Source organism: Cucumis melo, chromosome 2 (genome assembly GCF_025177605.1).
Source record: "Cucumis melo cultivar AY chromosome 2, USDA_Cmelo_AY_1.0, whole genome shotgun sequence".
Lineage (NCBI taxonomy): Eukaryota > Viridiplantae > Streptophyta > Magnoliopsida > Cucurbitales > Cucurbitaceae > Cucumis > Cucumis melo.
In genome coordinates, this window is record NC_066858.1 from 4,179,569 (window position 1) to 4,196,804 (window position 17,236).

At 35.2% G+C, this 17,236-nt stretch overlaps 1 protein-coding gene across 1 annotated transcript in view; it reads right to left on the bottom strand.

Annotated features, from left to right (window-relative positions):
* Window positions 1-17,236, bottom strand: part of LOC103492488 (callose synthase 9) — a 64,664-nt gene that overhangs the window by 16,209 nt on the left and 31,219 nt on the right. Inside the window, exons 25-33 of the mRNA XM_008452885.3 lie at window positions 10,676-10,770; window positions 10,464-10,545; window positions 10,188-10,348; window positions 9,708-9,828; window positions 7,783-7,880; window positions 7,617-7,707; window positions 7,366-7,526; window positions 7,135-7,244; window positions 654-788 (exon numbers count right to left, since the gene is read on the bottom strand). Of these exons, the coding sequence (XP_008451107.1) occupies window positions 654-788; window positions 7,135-7,244; window positions 7,366-7,526; window positions 7,617-7,707; window positions 7,783-7,880; window positions 9,708-9,828; window positions 10,188-10,348; window positions 10,464-10,545; window positions 10,676-10,770 (1,054 nt within the window). The remainder of the gene's footprint in view (window positions 1-653; window positions 789-7,134; window positions 7,245-7,365; window positions 7,527-7,616; window positions 7,708-7,782; window positions 7,881-9,707; window positions 9,829-10,187; window positions 10,349-10,463; window positions 10,546-10,675; window positions 10,771-17,236) is intronic.

The following is a 17,236-nucleotide window of genomic DNA, read 5'->3' on the forward strand; positions in this document are numbered from 1 at the left end:
AGTGCATCGAGATTACACTTAATGATCATGATGGATAAATAACTCGGTACTTACTTTTTTAGTCTTTTTACAATTTGGTCATTGATATTTTAGAAGTCTCAAATCCATTTTTACGCATTGATTTTGATTCGCTTTTCGGTCGTTATAGCCACTAAACATAAACTTTAAACAACAAAATAATGATTGTAAAGACTTAATTGAAAAAAAAAGGTCATTACACATAGAAATAAATAAAAATTACTTTTTAAAATATCAGAGACCAAATTAACCTAACCATTAGGGACTGAGTTACATATTGCCACCTTTTAAGCATTAACAATCTTGAACAAATATAACTAAACCTAAAAAGTAATAATTTCTAATTCTCAAATTCATTTTAATAATTTATGATAATTGCTATTAAATTGATTTTAAATAAAAAATATTCTTATAAATTATCATAGAACTAGGACAAACTCAACTATTTAAAAAGAAATGAATTTTACTCATATAATCAAATAAAATGGAAAGATTGTGTGCAAACCACATGTAAAAAGACGAGTGAACTTTGAAATGATATCTATATTTCATCAATACCCACGTATTCAGAATTTCAGGCAGGTAAATGAACAATTGATGGACAAGTAATATTTTGAAGATAGCATAAAATTTACCAGTCCTTGCTAAAGTCTGTCCCCTATAAGAGGCCCAAAACCGCAGTGCAAGAATGTCATTAGAGTTATCGAACGATTCTGGGTCAACTTCATTTTCATCTCGGCCAATTCGAGCAAGAAAGTTTTTCCACTCATCTATCATGTTTTTATTTAGTTAGCAAGAAAAAGTAGGACAAGAAGGGTCAGAAAGAACACAAAAATAAAGAGAAATCAATGTTGGTGAAATGTCCACAGCGAAATGATACTGAGTTGTGATGAGATTACACTAAAAAGATAAACATTAAATTACAATTTTTCAACTATGAACCAAACTACTACAATCAACTCTCTAACATACCACAATTAAGAAAAAAAAAAAGAACCCCAACCAGTGACTACCTTGACCATTTGGTATCCCTCTTGTAAATCTATTTTGATAATGAAAAGGTTGTTTCTTGTCACACACACGCTAACAACAACTGTTTTAAGAAACATTTCATTGATGAAATAAAAACAGATCAATGTTCAAAATACAATGAAACATAGGACCAAGTACTACACGATCAAGACATCAGATAATCATTTAAAGAGGCAGCGTCCTTAATAAAAATGGAAGAATCTATAGCCTCAAGAGAAGAAGAGTTCTGTAATGCTAGAGTTCAAGAGGGGTGCATGAATAGGAGTGTTCCCTCCCATGTACGAACAACTAATCAATAATATTTCCACTTTAACAATTTAAGAAGCACAAACATTGACACGTTACATGACGGCGTCATGTCAATTTTTTGAAAAAGTAGGACATGACACGTTAAGGGCACGTTATTTATTTATTTATAATTACTATTATTATATTATTATTAAATAATATTCATAGACAAATCAAAATACTTTAAATTATTTTACAAACTATAAGAAACAATTCTTAAAAAATTTTGAATGCGAAAGGGGATAGTTGAGTGTTTAGGCCACAAGGGTATTTGTGTAAACTATTGTTGTCGGAAATTAGGGGCTAGTGGAGTGTTAACACCCCAGTAATTTATTGTACCCTAGTTTTATATCCTTTTTTTGTTAGGGCTTATTATAGCTTGTATATATTCTTCCATCTTGTACTCTTTTGATTGCTAGAAAATAATGAGAGTTTTCCATATATATCTAGTGTTCGTGATGTAGCCTAAGTAATCTCAAGGAGAAATCCTCCAAGAGCCAAGATTGTGAATCATTTATTAGAATGAATAACGTATTTCATACAAGAGGAGAAGACTCCTACTAGTAGAGTTCTATTACAATTGGGGTGAAAAAGAGAATTAACCTAGAATATTACCTAATTACCCAATTAACCCTTAACCTTCTTACATCATTCCACCCCTCCAAAAAGAAAACTCGTCCCAAGTTTTAAAAAGAAGAAATTTATGAAGGAATAAAAAAAAAAGAATGAAATAAACTTGTTCAACAGAGTATGACCAAACCAAGCTCCTACATTTTGAACAAAGATATTATGATCGAAGGGATAAAATCGAGACAAAAAAATCAAATATGGCCACTAACCAATGAACCTCTCCATTGGCCGTAAACCCGAAAAAAATGTTTCTTTTAATCTCACTCAAAACCGTATTCAAAGAACAAATTTCAAAAGAATTAGCTTTCGAAGAAAATCCTTCAAGAATCACATTTTCTTTATCATTCGCTTCAAGTTCTTGGACAGTTTGAAGATTCATTTGCATCGCGACCAATGTGTCATTGTACTTGTTCAATTTTTGCTTGGTGTTCGATACTTCTTTTTCATCTTCTTCATTGGATTTTTCTTCACTTGTGACCATTTCCAAATCAACATTTTCAAATTCTTGTTCTTCAATTTTATCTTCACGATTTTCAATTTGAAAATTATCCAACCGTAATTCCTTTGCTTTTTTAGCATATACAAAATCAATCCCTTCCTGATTTCTCGAAAATGAACAAATAGTTGATTCATATGTTGAGTCATTTCCCTCGATGAACGTTGAATTTCTTTTGATGCTTTCTTTATTTCCTCCAATGCTACGAGATCAAAGTAGTCATTTTGTTGGATTCTTGAATAGGTTTTAATCACATAGTGGGTATGGGACTCATCCATTGATTTTCTTGAAACTATCTTTCTTGATCGTGTTTCATAACCAAAAGAGTAATTTTGAGTCTTGAACGTTCTTCTTGGTTGGTAAAAATCCATTCTTGATGATTCTTTAATTCATCCAACTTCCAATCTTTACGTTGATTGCTTGAAAAATGGGTTTGCTTAGATCATTGGGCCATTTTTCAGTATTGTCGCCTTTTTATTCCGTCCCAAACTGCCTTAGAAAAATCATCGAAGTCACTAGAATCGCTAGAATCAAATTTCCAATTTGGATAATGATTGGTTCTTTGAAAAAATCAAGCATGGCCAAAATTAGAATATTGAAATTCTTCTTATGAATCACTTGAATCAGAACTCCAGCATCATTTATGGAAGTAAAATTGATTTTCTTGTCTATACCTACCGCTGGTTTAGTTCTTGGACATCTTTGATCAATAGAAGTCCATGTTTGAAAAATCTTGATAAATCTTTGGTGTCTTCTTTCTTGGAATTTCAAGGGTTCCCCCTAATTAGATGTGTTGCTCCCTCTCGTGATCAGTGTCAACAAGAATTTCCCAGTCTTCCACAGGTGGCAGTCAACATTGGTCCAAATAGTTTGCTCTGATACCAATTTGATGTAGCCTAAGTAACCTCAAGAAGATATCCTCCAAGAACCAAGATTGTGGATCTTCTATGAGAATGAATAATATGTTTCATACAAGAGGAGAAAGACTCCTATTTATAGTTATATTACAATTGGGGTTTAAAAAGGGAATTATTCTAGAATATTACCCAATTATCCAATTAGGCCTTCTTACATCAGTTCGTCTTCCTCTTCTTTTTAATATGGTATCAAAGAGTGGTGACGAAACCCTAGCCGCCAGTGGCGAAAACAAACTAGTGTAAGAAGATAACCAAAGTTTAACCCTGCCTCAGCCAAAATTGCCGCAGTTGACCACCACCGAAGCAATCACCAGAATCGCCGCCACCGGAGAAGTCATCAGAGAAATTGCTAGTCGTTTTTACTGCTGCAGATACTGGTGCAGCTATCAAAGTTGCCATTGATTGTTATCTTCCGTCCTTCCAAAACATACATCATGAAAATGAGATTAGTGGGACCTCTGCCTACCACAGAGGTAAATTCGCAACTACAGCAACAAGCTTCTTGTAGCAACCGAGTTTTCCTCACCATGTGTTGCCTAGTTATGAACATCTAGGTGCTTCCACAAACTCCACAAATTATGCCACTCCTTCAGTCTTACCAATGTATTCGGAGAATCCAATAACCTCTTTCCCTATCTTAACTGCTACAAATTATTTATCTAGCTCCATAGAAAATCTCATAGAAGTAATTGGAGGGGAGAAATTGAAGGGCCAGAATTACTTCTCATGGTTTCAATCCATTAAGATGGCCCTTGAGGGGTGTCACAAATTTGGGTAACTAACAAGAGAGGTACCAAGACACAAGGAGACCTTCAAAAGCGAATTTGGGAAGGAGAGGACTCTCTTCTTCGATCTGCGTCGATTAACAATATGGAAACTCAAATTGAAAAACCTTTGTTGTATTCAACTACTGCTTCGGACATATGGTATAAAGTTTAGAAGTTATACTCAAAGAGGCAAAATGTCTCGCTTGTATACTCTTAACATTTTATATCATATCTTTCATGTGTTGGCAATGAAAGAACTAGAATTGTAAATGGGTCCTTTGCTCCTATTGCATGCAATGGTTATATTTCACCTTTCAATGGTCTCGGTTTACAGAATTTGTTACATGTGCCTAAGATATCTTATAATTTCCAGTCTATTGGTAAGATAACCAAGCATCTACGTTGTCAAGCTATCTTGTCACCTAGTACTGTTTCTTTTTAAGACCTGAACTCGAGGAAGATAATTGGCTCTGCCCAACACAGTAGAGGCCTTTATTTCCTTGATGATGATACTCCCTCTGAGGATTGCCATAGGATTAGTTTAATGTCATCTTCTTTTTTTACTTCCGAAAAAGAAAGCATGTTCGTAGCACTTTCGTCTTGGTGACCCAAACTTTAAATATATGAAATATCTGTTTCCTCATTTATTTTCTAAAGTGGATATCTCTTCTTTGTCATGTGATGTGTGAATTCGTGCAAAACAGCACAGTCTTGTTTCCATCTCAACCCCACAACCCTACCCAGACATTTACCATCATTCATTGTGATGTTCGGAGGAAACGTTGGTTTGTACCCTTTATTGATGATCGTACTTATCTGGCTGTCTCACTTGGGTCTTTCTCCTCACTGATAAAACTAAGGTTTAATTAGTATTTGTACAATTTTACCCAACCATTGTGACACAATTCAACGCCAAAGTTACTATTTTGCGTAGCAATAATGGTCGTGAATTCTTGAGTAATATACCGCTTTACCCCGCAAAAGAACAGTGTGGTTAAACAAAAAAACCGCCAACTCCTTAAGGTTGCTCGCTCTTTCATGTTGTCTACTTCTTTTCCTTCCTACTTTTTGGGGGATGCAATCCTCACTATGGCACATCTTATCAATAGAATGTCATCTCAGGTCCTCCACCTCCAAATACCTCTTGAATGTCTCAAAGAGTTCCTACCCTACCACACAGCTTATCCAAAGTTATTACTTGTGGTCAGAATATTTTTCCATAAGTAGAGTTGTTTTCATAGGGGACCTGGGTTGTAATTGAAATATTATTCAACGATCACTTCATCATTACAATGAGAGAGAGAGAGAGAGAGAGAGAGTAAGTAGTAGTAGGAAGAGATGAAGAGAATCCTCTCATCATCGGCCATCCACGCTGCTCTTAGCCATGTTGAGAATCTCAAAACTAGTGTCATCAAGGGCTACCGTTAATTGATCGATTTGTTTATGCTTACTTTTCCATCAATGCTAGCATCACCAACTCGAACAAATTCATTGAGATTCAAAGCTTTCTTGGTAAGAAGAAGCTTTAGAAAGTCAATATGCTTGACGAGGTATCTATTGTTCGATCTGAGAAGGTCAATGATGAGTTAGACTTGGATGGCAACAATATTTAGATTGCATCTTGATCTGTTGCCTTGATTAACCAGAAATGCCATGTGAAGAACAAAGATATCAGAAAGTTCCTTGATGGTATTTATGTGAGCAAAAAAGGAATCGTTGAAGAGGAATGATGAATGAGTAGTTTTGTTCAACCATGCATTGGCTTTTGGTGATAGTTTCTTTTTATATATTTATATCAAATTCGTAAACAAATCCATGAGAACATGGTTTTTGAAAGGACAAAAAATTAGCGTAGACAAGTCACAAGGACACCATTGTACTGTGCCACAGAGTAAATATCAGTTTTCATTGTTTGGTTTGTTGTGGTAATTTAATTCTTTAGATTTAAGAATTAAGAATGCTATTCATCTTTCAATTTATAGCGAAGCTATTGTTGACCGTGGATGCATTTATTGTTAAAATAAAAAACATTTAATCCAAGAAAACTCCCAATCGATCTACATTGTTTCCTTTGAAAGGGGTTGGAAAGAGGGGACATCACCAGGTGAGTTGGGACGTATTTTCTAAACTTTTGAATATCGAGGGCTTAAGGTTGGATAACTTGAGATAGTGGAAAGAAACCCAAGTAGCTAAGTGGTCGTGGCATTCCCCCTTGAAGACCAACTCCTTCTGGCATTCCCTGAAGACCAACTCCTCGTGGCATCTAGTTGGTGAATCATGTCCTTCGAGATTGTTGATCGTTCTATCTACGATTGATTTTCCAAATTGTTTGGTGTAGTTGTTGGGCTTGGGCTTGGGCTTGATTTTTCCAATTGCTCATTGAAGGTGTTGGACTTTCGAAGAGAAGAGTTGGGTTTTGTGGCCGACCATCTTCTAAGCTATCCTTTGAAGATTTTGGCTTCAAAGGTATGGTAGTGTGTATAGATGATGGTATCCTTTTGAGTTTTTAACTTGAGAGTGATGATAGTGTGTTTAGGAACAATCGGGTGGTCTTGAGAAGACATTCGGCTACTAATGACTATTGAGGTGTAATGCCTCTACTTGAACATCGTTTCTAGATTTTCTGTAATTACACGCTAGGCTGAATTACAAGAAATCAGAGCCCTTTCTGTATAATCAGTAGCTAGGGGATCCTTTGGGGAGCATTGTTTTTTGTGTGCATGTGATCCTTTCGACTTTTTTCTTTTTTTTTTGGGCATAATGAATGGGATTGGGAGATTCGAACCTCCCACCCTGGAAAATAGAAGGTCATGCCAATAATCACTCACTTTGTGATGGTCCTTTTCATTTTATATCCTTTCATTTCCTCTCAATCAAAGCTTGATTTCTGTTTGATATTATGAAATACCTGGATAAATTTTCTATGAAATACCTGGATAAATTTATATAAAAAAAAACAGGCAAATGTAGAATTTAGATGAAATACCGGGATAAATTTTTTGCAAGTAAAACAAGGTTGTTATCCCATCCTCATTTTTCTTCAGGAGTTCCCCCATACTATAAAGTACCGTCTCAGAATAGTATGGAGTGAAGACACTGCATTAAAAGATATGGAAAGACTAAGATAGAATGACGAGACAAAAGATGAGACTTCAGATAAAGGGTATACAAATGAATAAAAGACACGAACAAAAGATGGAGTTGAAAGAAGCTCTACCTGAAGGAAAGCATCTGACGAACAGGTTTTGGAGTTGGCATATCCATGAAGAGTGAATTTGTGAAGAATTGCAGTCTCCGTCTGGCCTCCAGATTAACTGGAATATTTGAAGCTGAATCTTTAATGGTTAACAGGGAATGCAATCTTTTTACTTGCGACTTCTGCCGAATGATAGAACCAATTCAATCACATAAAATAATAAAAGCATAGTGAATCAAGAATGAAGCACTAGGAATTAAAAGAAGTAATACCAATTCGGGATTTTTGGGCCAATTTAACTTTGTAAATAGACGACCTTCATTTCTGGCTTTTACCAATATGTTCCATGTGTCATAGTTCCCTCTACAAAATGCAACTTACGTTAAAAGATAAATCAATAATATCAGTACTTCAAAAAACAAACTATAACTTTCAGACCTCTTGTCGCCGACAAGGATATCATGGTGCACAACATCATACAAATCTTGAACCGCCTTAACAGCCCCTTTTTCCAGCTCTGAAGTTTCCGGCTCTTTCTGTACAATGCCATAATCAAAGTGAAATACAAAAAGTACACTAGTAAAAGATGCAATGACTTATACCAACAGTCAACTTCTGTTTCTCAGACCAAAGTACTTTATTCATAAAACTAATTGATGGCGTTTACACAAAAAGAGAAACTAATAATTATACAATAATTTCTTCATGTTACCTCTTCCATAAAAACTTATGACAGACGTATCATTCAAATCACGATTCAATAAAATACATAAAGATAAAGAATCTCCAAAACGTACTGTAATCCAGTCATTGCTCATTCTTTTGAACTTGCACTGATAAATCTATGATAGTCATGGAACCTACTTAGCATCAGTCCACAACGTAAGATATATAGAACTATTTGAAAATAAAACCATTCTACTAAGTTTATAGTTATTTCTTAAAATCATATGCTACGAGAGACAAATAATAATTCCATCAAAATTAAATAGTTGTCTAATTTAAAGAACAGTACGACTTGCATTTTTCACAAACTACACTAATGTTTAAACTATTTTTAACATTTAAATATGCAATTTGAAAATTTTCCAAACGGCAGAGGTTTATTTCACAATCTGAACCAACGTTGTTAACTTGTAAAATGGAGTGAATATCACAAATATAATTTAGTGTATCTTGTAATAATGTACCGTAAGTCCCAATTTGATAAATAATATGGAAATATAAATATAATTAGTCATATAGAGAAATAGATAGTGATGTATTAAATAACTTCAAACGTTAAATAAAATAAATCTATTTGAATTACCAAATAAAAAATGAGTAAATTTGATATCCACATAAAGGGAAAATAATTTATTTAAAAAATTCAACTAATAAAATTGCGTGTTTCACACTTTTTGGTTACTTTTAGTAACTAAAATTTCTCATATATCAGTGTCCACCACCTGTCAGCCTCCTCATTTTCTCCTTTTGTTTTCCCCCTTTAGTCCTTAATTATTATTTTGATGCCAACTGTTTTTTCATTTTTCGGACCTTTGATATTCCATCTTTTCGAGAGTCTGAAACTAAGAAAGCACATCCTATCCCATCTTCTATTCCATCTTCTTTCATTCTCCATACCAAACTTTTCCTTTTTATTTTGCTGCTTTTCTTCTCAGCCGACACAAAAAAAATTTCTTCCACTAACACGCTAGCTGTATTTATAGATTTTACATTATTCTTGTGTCAAATTTTATTGATATTCTTGAACAGGATTGTACCAATTCAACCCAATTCGTAGAATTCAATATTATGGAACATGAGTCCTCTAAGTTGAATCGTGTGATACAATTTGTGTATTGTACGATTTTAATAACCTCGAATCTAACAAATAAATCAAAAAAAATATTGGTGATAAATGACACCAAGAAACGACAAAAGAGTTTTTATATCGGTACTAAAGCTCAAATCTGATGTTTCCCAACAAGGTAAGATGTATAACTAGTCTATAATATGAAAAAGTTATCTAGGATTAATCTTCATTTGTTCTCGGCCTGCTGCCTTCTTGTTTTTATGTTTTGTATGGACAGATTATTATTGTTTTGTTTGGCCTTGTATTTGTAGCCATTTTGTTCTTCTTGTATTGAAAATAGGAGCCTAGTATAAGGGTTTTTATTTTCGCTTCTTGGATATGATGAGGGTGCTAAACCTAGTTGAAATGCACGGGTGCGCAAGCTAATCTCCCCCCCCCCCCCCCCCCCCATTGTATAACCCTAATGTACATTGAGACAAACTTATCTACAATGAAAATATAGATAGAACTCTTAAATCGCTTATTAACCCAAAAGTACTTCAATAAACACTAAACTAAATGTACGAACCAGAACACCCGTCAGAGCAGTTAGTCTTGTAATCACAAGCGGCAGCTTACTTAGCTCGAAGTTATTTAGAAAGGAATTGTTTTCTATACTTTCACGAATGTCTTCAAATACCCTTTCAACCCTGAAAAGGCACAAGAAAGTGAAAAAAAAAAAAAAAAAAAAAAAAGTCATTTTAGCAGCAAATTAATTTTTATGTATCATATTGTTTTTTGATGAAATTTATATGAAAAAAAAAAAGGTAAAGTAGTAAGCGTCTGAATCTAACATGTCTGAATGCCAGTCCATACATTTCTTCTAGTCATTTGAAGAGTTTACCCCCCTTTTTTCCTTTTTAATTTTAATATGCTCCACAACTTATGCTCTAGGTTTTTCTCATGTACCTCTTTTTGGTCAGTAAAGTTGAGGTTTCCATATATGATATATTGCATTACTGATCGCATAAGACAGAAAAGAACCATATGGAGACTGCCAGGTACATACCACATCCTTCCTTCCCCAACCAGTACTTCTGTTAAGATAAGCTTGATGGCATGGTAACATTCCAGTACTGCATATTTCATATAGTCATCTCTTGTAATACGCTCCCACAACTCGTCCTGTGAATCTCGTCTCTCAACAGCAATATCCTTAGCTAGAAATATCTACATTTTCATAACCACAATCAAAATGTTGTAAACAATTGGAACTCAGTCAGTGAAAGCATCAAGTATTAAAATCATGGTTACTTAAGTCCCCCTTTTTAAAGTGATAACTGACCTTGCTGGCTAGAAGAAAAAGGGGCCACTGAACCATGGGAAGACTACCCTTGTTTTTAGGCATTTGAAGCAACTCCATTTCCCTATAAGACCAGAAGAGTCCGAAAAAAATATGAAACTATGGCAATAGAAACAATCTAAAAATATCAGACAGCACCAATATGAGGACATAACAATCATACGACAGCAACAGCCTCAAGACAATACACTCACAAGTTTGTAATATAATCTTCTTCCCGTAAGTTTCCTATGATTTCATTCCAGAAGGGAGAAAATTGAGCAGCGTCGAACTTCTCTTTCTCAACAACCTTGACAAATAGCTTAACATGTTTGCATGAACACTTTCCATAAACAAAAAGCAAGAATAATGTTTGTAGACACCCAACCAAACAGTAATGTCTAATAGAGGCATTTAAGAAAGCAAAGTAACGTGAGCAAAACCTATCATCTAGTCAATCCTGTTCCACATGCTTAACAACTATTCTCTCTCTTACTGTTTACAAACACAACCCATCAAGATGCCATAAAGTACTTCGTCATCCACCCTGAGCCCACAGCATACATAATGTTAAATTATAATAGCATTTCAAATCTTAATGTATGCATGCATGGTAGGTTTGGGTGTTTGGGCTCTGTCCTTTAGTTCATTTTATCAATAAAATGTTAGATGTTTCTATTACCCAAAAAAGAAGGAATAGCATTTCAAACCTACAATGCATGCATACATGATGTCGTAAAATTAGGGTATTATGGTCAATTCCTTAATTTATTAGAATTATGATTAGTTTTTTTATTAATTAGGATTAGAATTAGTTTCTTTTAGTAATTAAGATTAAGATTAGTTTGCTTTTCAATTCTCTGTAAATAGAGTACTTGTGTTGTATTCACAACTTTTGATCATTAGGGTTTAGGGTTTCTCATTTGGTCTACACCAATTGGTATTCGAGCATCAAGATCAACTGGGGTTTTGTTGGAAAGAAAGAAGTCTTCCACGAAAGAAATTTCCCAAAACAAAGAGACAGAGACAACTACTGTCTTATCACCAAAGACTACGACCAAATGCTTGCCGTCGCATGAAGGTTCGATCGATGGTATCATGAGGTTACTAGAGAAATTTCTCTTCAGTTGGATCAACTATCCGAAAGACAAAAACAACTTCAATATTTGGTAAAAGAAAAAATCAGAAAAAGACACGAGGCAGAAAAAGAGAGAAGAAATGAGAGGTGATGACCATAACCACGTATTAGAAAAAACATAGGACAAGAATTCGACCGAGAAGACAAGGAAGCACTAGTTGCTGGAGACCATCACTGCATCGTCAGAGATCAATATTGCCGTAGCTTCATCAACGCCGCTCGTGATCATTGCCAATTCGTCTTGTGCTTTTCAATTCTTTATAAATAGACTACTGGCCTTCTTGAATTCACAATTTTTGATCATTAATAGAATTTTCACATTTGCTATACACCAAGACACTAATTTTCTAGTAGCCCGTCCAAGGCTTGCATGAGGAAAACCTGGCACTTCAGACACTTGACAGGCTGTCAAACTAAAGTGCCAGATCTTACAATTATTTTCTGGGGAGGAACAGCTTTTGCTTTGTGGAGGAATATCGTAAGCGCTGCTTTCAGAAAGTAAGCAAAACAGATAAACCAGAGTTTCTGAAGAAGACTTATTGATGCAAAGCTAAGAAGTAAGAAGCAACTGACACAATTGTTAAAAATGTAAGACATAGACACTTCGGTACACGTCAGTTTTTTTTTCTCTTTTTTCAAAAATTTAGGTGGACTCACATGAGCCCATTTAAAGGAATCCAATAATAATTTCCTCGGGCCCTTTTAAATAAACTTGATCAGGTACTGAAAAATAAAGAAACAATAATTAAAAAAAGCCCATTTGCCTCAAGAAGTTTTTTATTCTCTCTCTCAGACTCCAATGACCAAAATTAATTCAGATTAAGACTAACCCATTAGTTAATGGCAGTCTGGAAATGTTGCTTGCACCTATTGATTCCCATTGCCGCTAACTTATCTCATAAATCAAAGGAGGATTAACTGGATGTAGGGCCCAAATCTAAGGTTGCGATTCAAGAGTTTTCTTTGGGAGCTTAGTCTTGGAGCTACTAATAAACTTGATGGACTTGCAGAGACATATGCCTAATTTATCACTCTCCCCCTAAGAAGCACAAACACCAACGCGGAACGTGAGATACGATGTGACATAGCAACACGCCAATTTTTGAAAATGTAGTACACAACACATTGAGGACACGTTATTTTTTTTAATATATATATATAATCAAATAATACTAAAAGATTAAACCTAAAATTTTTCACTTTTTTATTAGTTATTAAAAATATTTTTAAAAGTAATAAATTATAAAAACATTTCAAATAATAATAATAATAATAAAGAAGGAAAGGGTATTAAAAAGTAAAATCAAAACCCACTTTATAGAAAACCCAACGTGGAAGGGATGTAAATAGCCCATTTAAGAGTAAAAACCCCAACCCTAATATTGTCTTTTTTCCCTCCACTATTCTCATTGACATCCATGCACAACTCTCTCATCTCTCCCCCAGATTCTGCTTTCCCCCCTTCCTCCTCGATTCTTCTCAACAACATCTATCCCCCCCTTTGTCATTGCTTAGTTGGATCAATGTTGTTGACGCCAATCTCCCCTCCCTGTCGTGTTTCACTGTGTCGAGGGCATGTCATGCCATGTCAGACATTACAAATTTATTAATTATTTCTCAACAAGTGAGTTGGCGTGTAGAACACGTGTGCTAGCCGTGTCAGTGCCAAACACGTGTCCAACACTGAGACTTGACAATTTTAAGAGTGTTTGTGCTTCTTAGCTCTCCATGACTTGATGTATTATGTGCTCGACTCATTATGAAGATCCAAGTGACATTTTTCGTAATTGTTCCTTTGCTTCTCAATACTAGACCATCATTCTCAATACCCTTGGTTGGTCTTTGGATTTTCTGGACTCAACCTATGATATTCTTGATTACATCTTTGATGGACATCCATTCCATGAAGAAAAAGAAGACTCTTTGCCTTGCTTTTCATCAACTGCTTTTTTGTTCCTTTTTAGCAAAAGGAATGGTCGACGTTTTGGCTATTCTTCTTCCTCCTTTAAGAGTTTTAGAGATTTGAGTTTTTCTAATGCATCGCATTGTTGTAAATACTATTAGCCCTTTTCTAATTATAGTCTTTCTTGTTTAATTTCCCAAAGGAAAAAATTTATGTAATCTCACCTTCAGGTAATACAGAGTTTTTCCTTTCCAAAAATTGTAAAAACTTGTTGACCTTGAATTTCATTATGATGATTGGTGTCTTCGCTCTCCTTTCAAGTGTGTTTTCCTAAACTTCTTGAAACAGAAACAAGCCTCTTTATTAATAATAATAAAAGAGACTAATGCTCAAAGTACAAAAGTATTATACTAGGAGCAAAAAGGACTAAGGAAAAGTACAATAGTATTCTACAAGAGTATTTCCTAGACTTTTTCACAGTGCCTCTTTCCAAGATAGTATTCATGACCATTCGGTCCCCGTCACTTGTTCGTGGAATTTCTGACTTTGAAGACAGTTAAAGGAAATTTCAGAATTACAGCAGCTGATGGTAACTTTTTGTGGAAAAAATTATCCCATTTGCCTGATTTTGTACTTTGGTCATTGGACTCCTCTGGTAAATATTTAGTTAATTCTTGATCAAAGCAACTTACATCATCCCAGCCCTCTGTATTAAGCTGGACTTTGTTTCATTGTATTTAGCTTAAATTTTTTATCTTGCTTTATTTTGAGATATGCTGTTCGGTGCGAAGAGGGTGTCATCCGGGTGCATCTTTTGATCCCCTTTACTACACTCATTATATAACTCTATTGTACTTTGAGTTTTATAATTAATAAAGAAGTTTGTCTCCGTTTCAAAAACACAATATCAATAAAATTATGCTTGAATCATTGAATGTTTCTCATCAAACAAAAAAAGTGCATCTTGTATTCTTGCTTCTTAGGTTGACCGTTGACCATTTATTAGATTTAATTTGCAAACGCAAGGTTGCTTATCAATGGTTATGACCAGATTTCGTGCTTCCAGTTAAAAAGGTGAGTTCTCCTCCCTCCCTCCTCTCTCCTCCCTCCCGTCTCCGACAGCCAAGTTTCTCAACAGATCTCTCTGTTAATTTACAAGCACAACATGGAGGTTGTTAGTTGCAAAATCGATTAGTCACTATACTGCATTTGAAAAAAGGAAGAAGTTTGCTTTATCGAAGATCTAGAAGCCGGCAGAAGTATTTTTCTTTCCGATAGCCAACTTAGATGGACCCAGTCAGTAATAGCCAACTTACTTAGAATTCTAGTGGACAGCCATTTTAGGCAGATTCCTAGTCAAAACAGGAAGCTTCAAGTGCCCAACCATTCTCCCCCTCCAAAACAGAAGCAATGGTTGATTAAGGACCATGAGGTTGTGAAGGTCAATTTTGAAAATCTATGGACTATATCAAAATTATTTGTCTTAGACGACTGGAGACTGATCCGTAATAGGTTGGAAGTTCTTTTCCAAACGAAAATTGTTATAAACCCTCTTTATGATGAGAATGCACTCATTATAATTGACCAATGATCAATATTAGACTTCATCCGTGAGGAAGATAAATAGTGGGCCTGGGGAACTTTCGGCTCAAATTTGAAAGATGGGATACCTCAAACACAGACGGCCACTTGTCCAAAGAGGCTAGGGTGGTTGGCTTAAGATTAAAAACCTCCCTTTGGATTACTGGTGTATAAGTACCTTTGAGGCTATTGGGGATCACTTTGGAGGTTTCACGGATATAGCTTCCAAAACTCTAAACTTACCAACATTATTGAAGCTCGGATTCAAGTTAAGAACTTACTCGGTTTTCTGCCTTCCACGATTGAATTACTGACCTAAAAAAGGGAAATATCTACCTTCATTTTGGAGATTTTGAATTCCTAAAGCCTACCGGCCCCTCCAAAGTTCCTTCCTTATGGGATGATTTTAAAAACTCCATTGAGAGTTAGAGATGTTTTGCTTGATGAAGATATTAATCCTTCTTTCTTCCCATCAGTATCGAAAGTCCCAAAATCAGTATTTGCAATTCTTCCCCGAGGTAGAAATCCATTTGAAATTCTGAAAAAGTTTCCGACCATCCCATTGGCACCAGAGAAGAAGACAATGGCCGGCATTCAGGTTGAAGGGGAATTAATTGTGCAGGCAACTGAACAGGCTCCTAATTTGAATTTTGCCGAACCCAAGAATAACAACGGTTGCAAGAAGGCAACGGGGTCCACTTCTATTGATCAAGGTTTTAAAATTCCGATAGCCGAAGAGTCATTAAATGAGTCATTAAGTGAGAGAATCAATGAAAAAAAGGCCCACTTTATTTCCATTAAGAGTAACTATGAATTTTGTCCAAAAATTTCTGTTGATAACTCGACCCTTTTAATGCAAAAAAAATGTTTCAGATTGCCTCAGAAACGGAAAATTCAAATTTTGTTAGTGCAAGGGCCCATCTTTCTCCAAATTATGGAATTTACAACCATTTCATGTGTGCCAAAGGAAGTAAATCCTCTCATGCTCCAAAAATTCTCAAACATTACATCTGCAAGCAAATCTCCTTCAACAATGTTTGGACTGCCCTACTAAATTCGGAATTAAATGGGGTTTGTGACCTTAAAGTTCCCCCTTTGGACTCTCTTCGTCTCCATCCCATCAAGCACTCCATTTCCGATAAAAAACCCAGATCTTCTAGAAATATACAGCTCTAAAGTTCAGGCCCCTGAATGCTTCATTACGCTAGTAAATGCAGATTCTATAACTGAGCTTTTCAATTTTTCTAAATCCACCATCACTAACACAAAGGCTTCTATTCTGCGAGGCTCCCCCTCCAAAGCTGATTATTCTTTCAGGAACCAGCTTGATATTTCCTCTACATTCAGTGTTAGTAGTGTAGAATCAGTCAGTGCTCTCAATGCGTTTGACTTTAAATTAGACTCAGAAATTGAAGGAGTGGATCCTAATGCTCTGTTTAATAATGAAGGCTTCCCTCCAAATAAAGTTTCCTTGGACCTGCCAAAGGATTTGTTGCCAATAGTCAATAATTTTGGAATTATTTTGGCTTAAATTAGCAGTTCAGTACTCCCATGTTGTTAGTCCTCCAATATTATTCCAATATAGTAAGAGAAGTCAGAGAGAACGTTAACGTTTCGTGCAACTCATCTTTGGAAGTCTTCATTGTAGAAACTCTGGCTACTCTTCTAATATTTCTCAAGCCTATTCATGAGATTATCTTGTTCATCATGAATCGTGTTATGGTCGAAAAAGGTGCTGGAATCTACTAGAGTGGCTTACGGGAGAATATTTTGGTAAATACTTTTAATACTCCTACACATCGAGGGAGGAGTTTTCAATTGAAACATCAAACTTTGTCTTTGAAGATTTAACATTGGGTGTTGAGGTGTTGCAAAAGGAAGTACAACCTTTTGAGAGAGTTATTTCGCTATGCTTTGTATTCAGATCTCTTCGCTTTGGTTTTGTTTTAGCTTCATTTTTCTTGTTGGATTTCACCTTTTTAGCTTGTTCTTTGCGATTGTTTGTTTTGGTCGTTTTTCTCTTGTATTGGCTGAGATCATCTTTAGGCAGTTTGTTTGGTTGTTTTTGTCTTTCCTGTTTTGCTCTTAGTATAATTCTCTTGAACTTTGAGCATTAGTATCATTTTCCATTATTAATAAAGAGGTTTGTCTCCG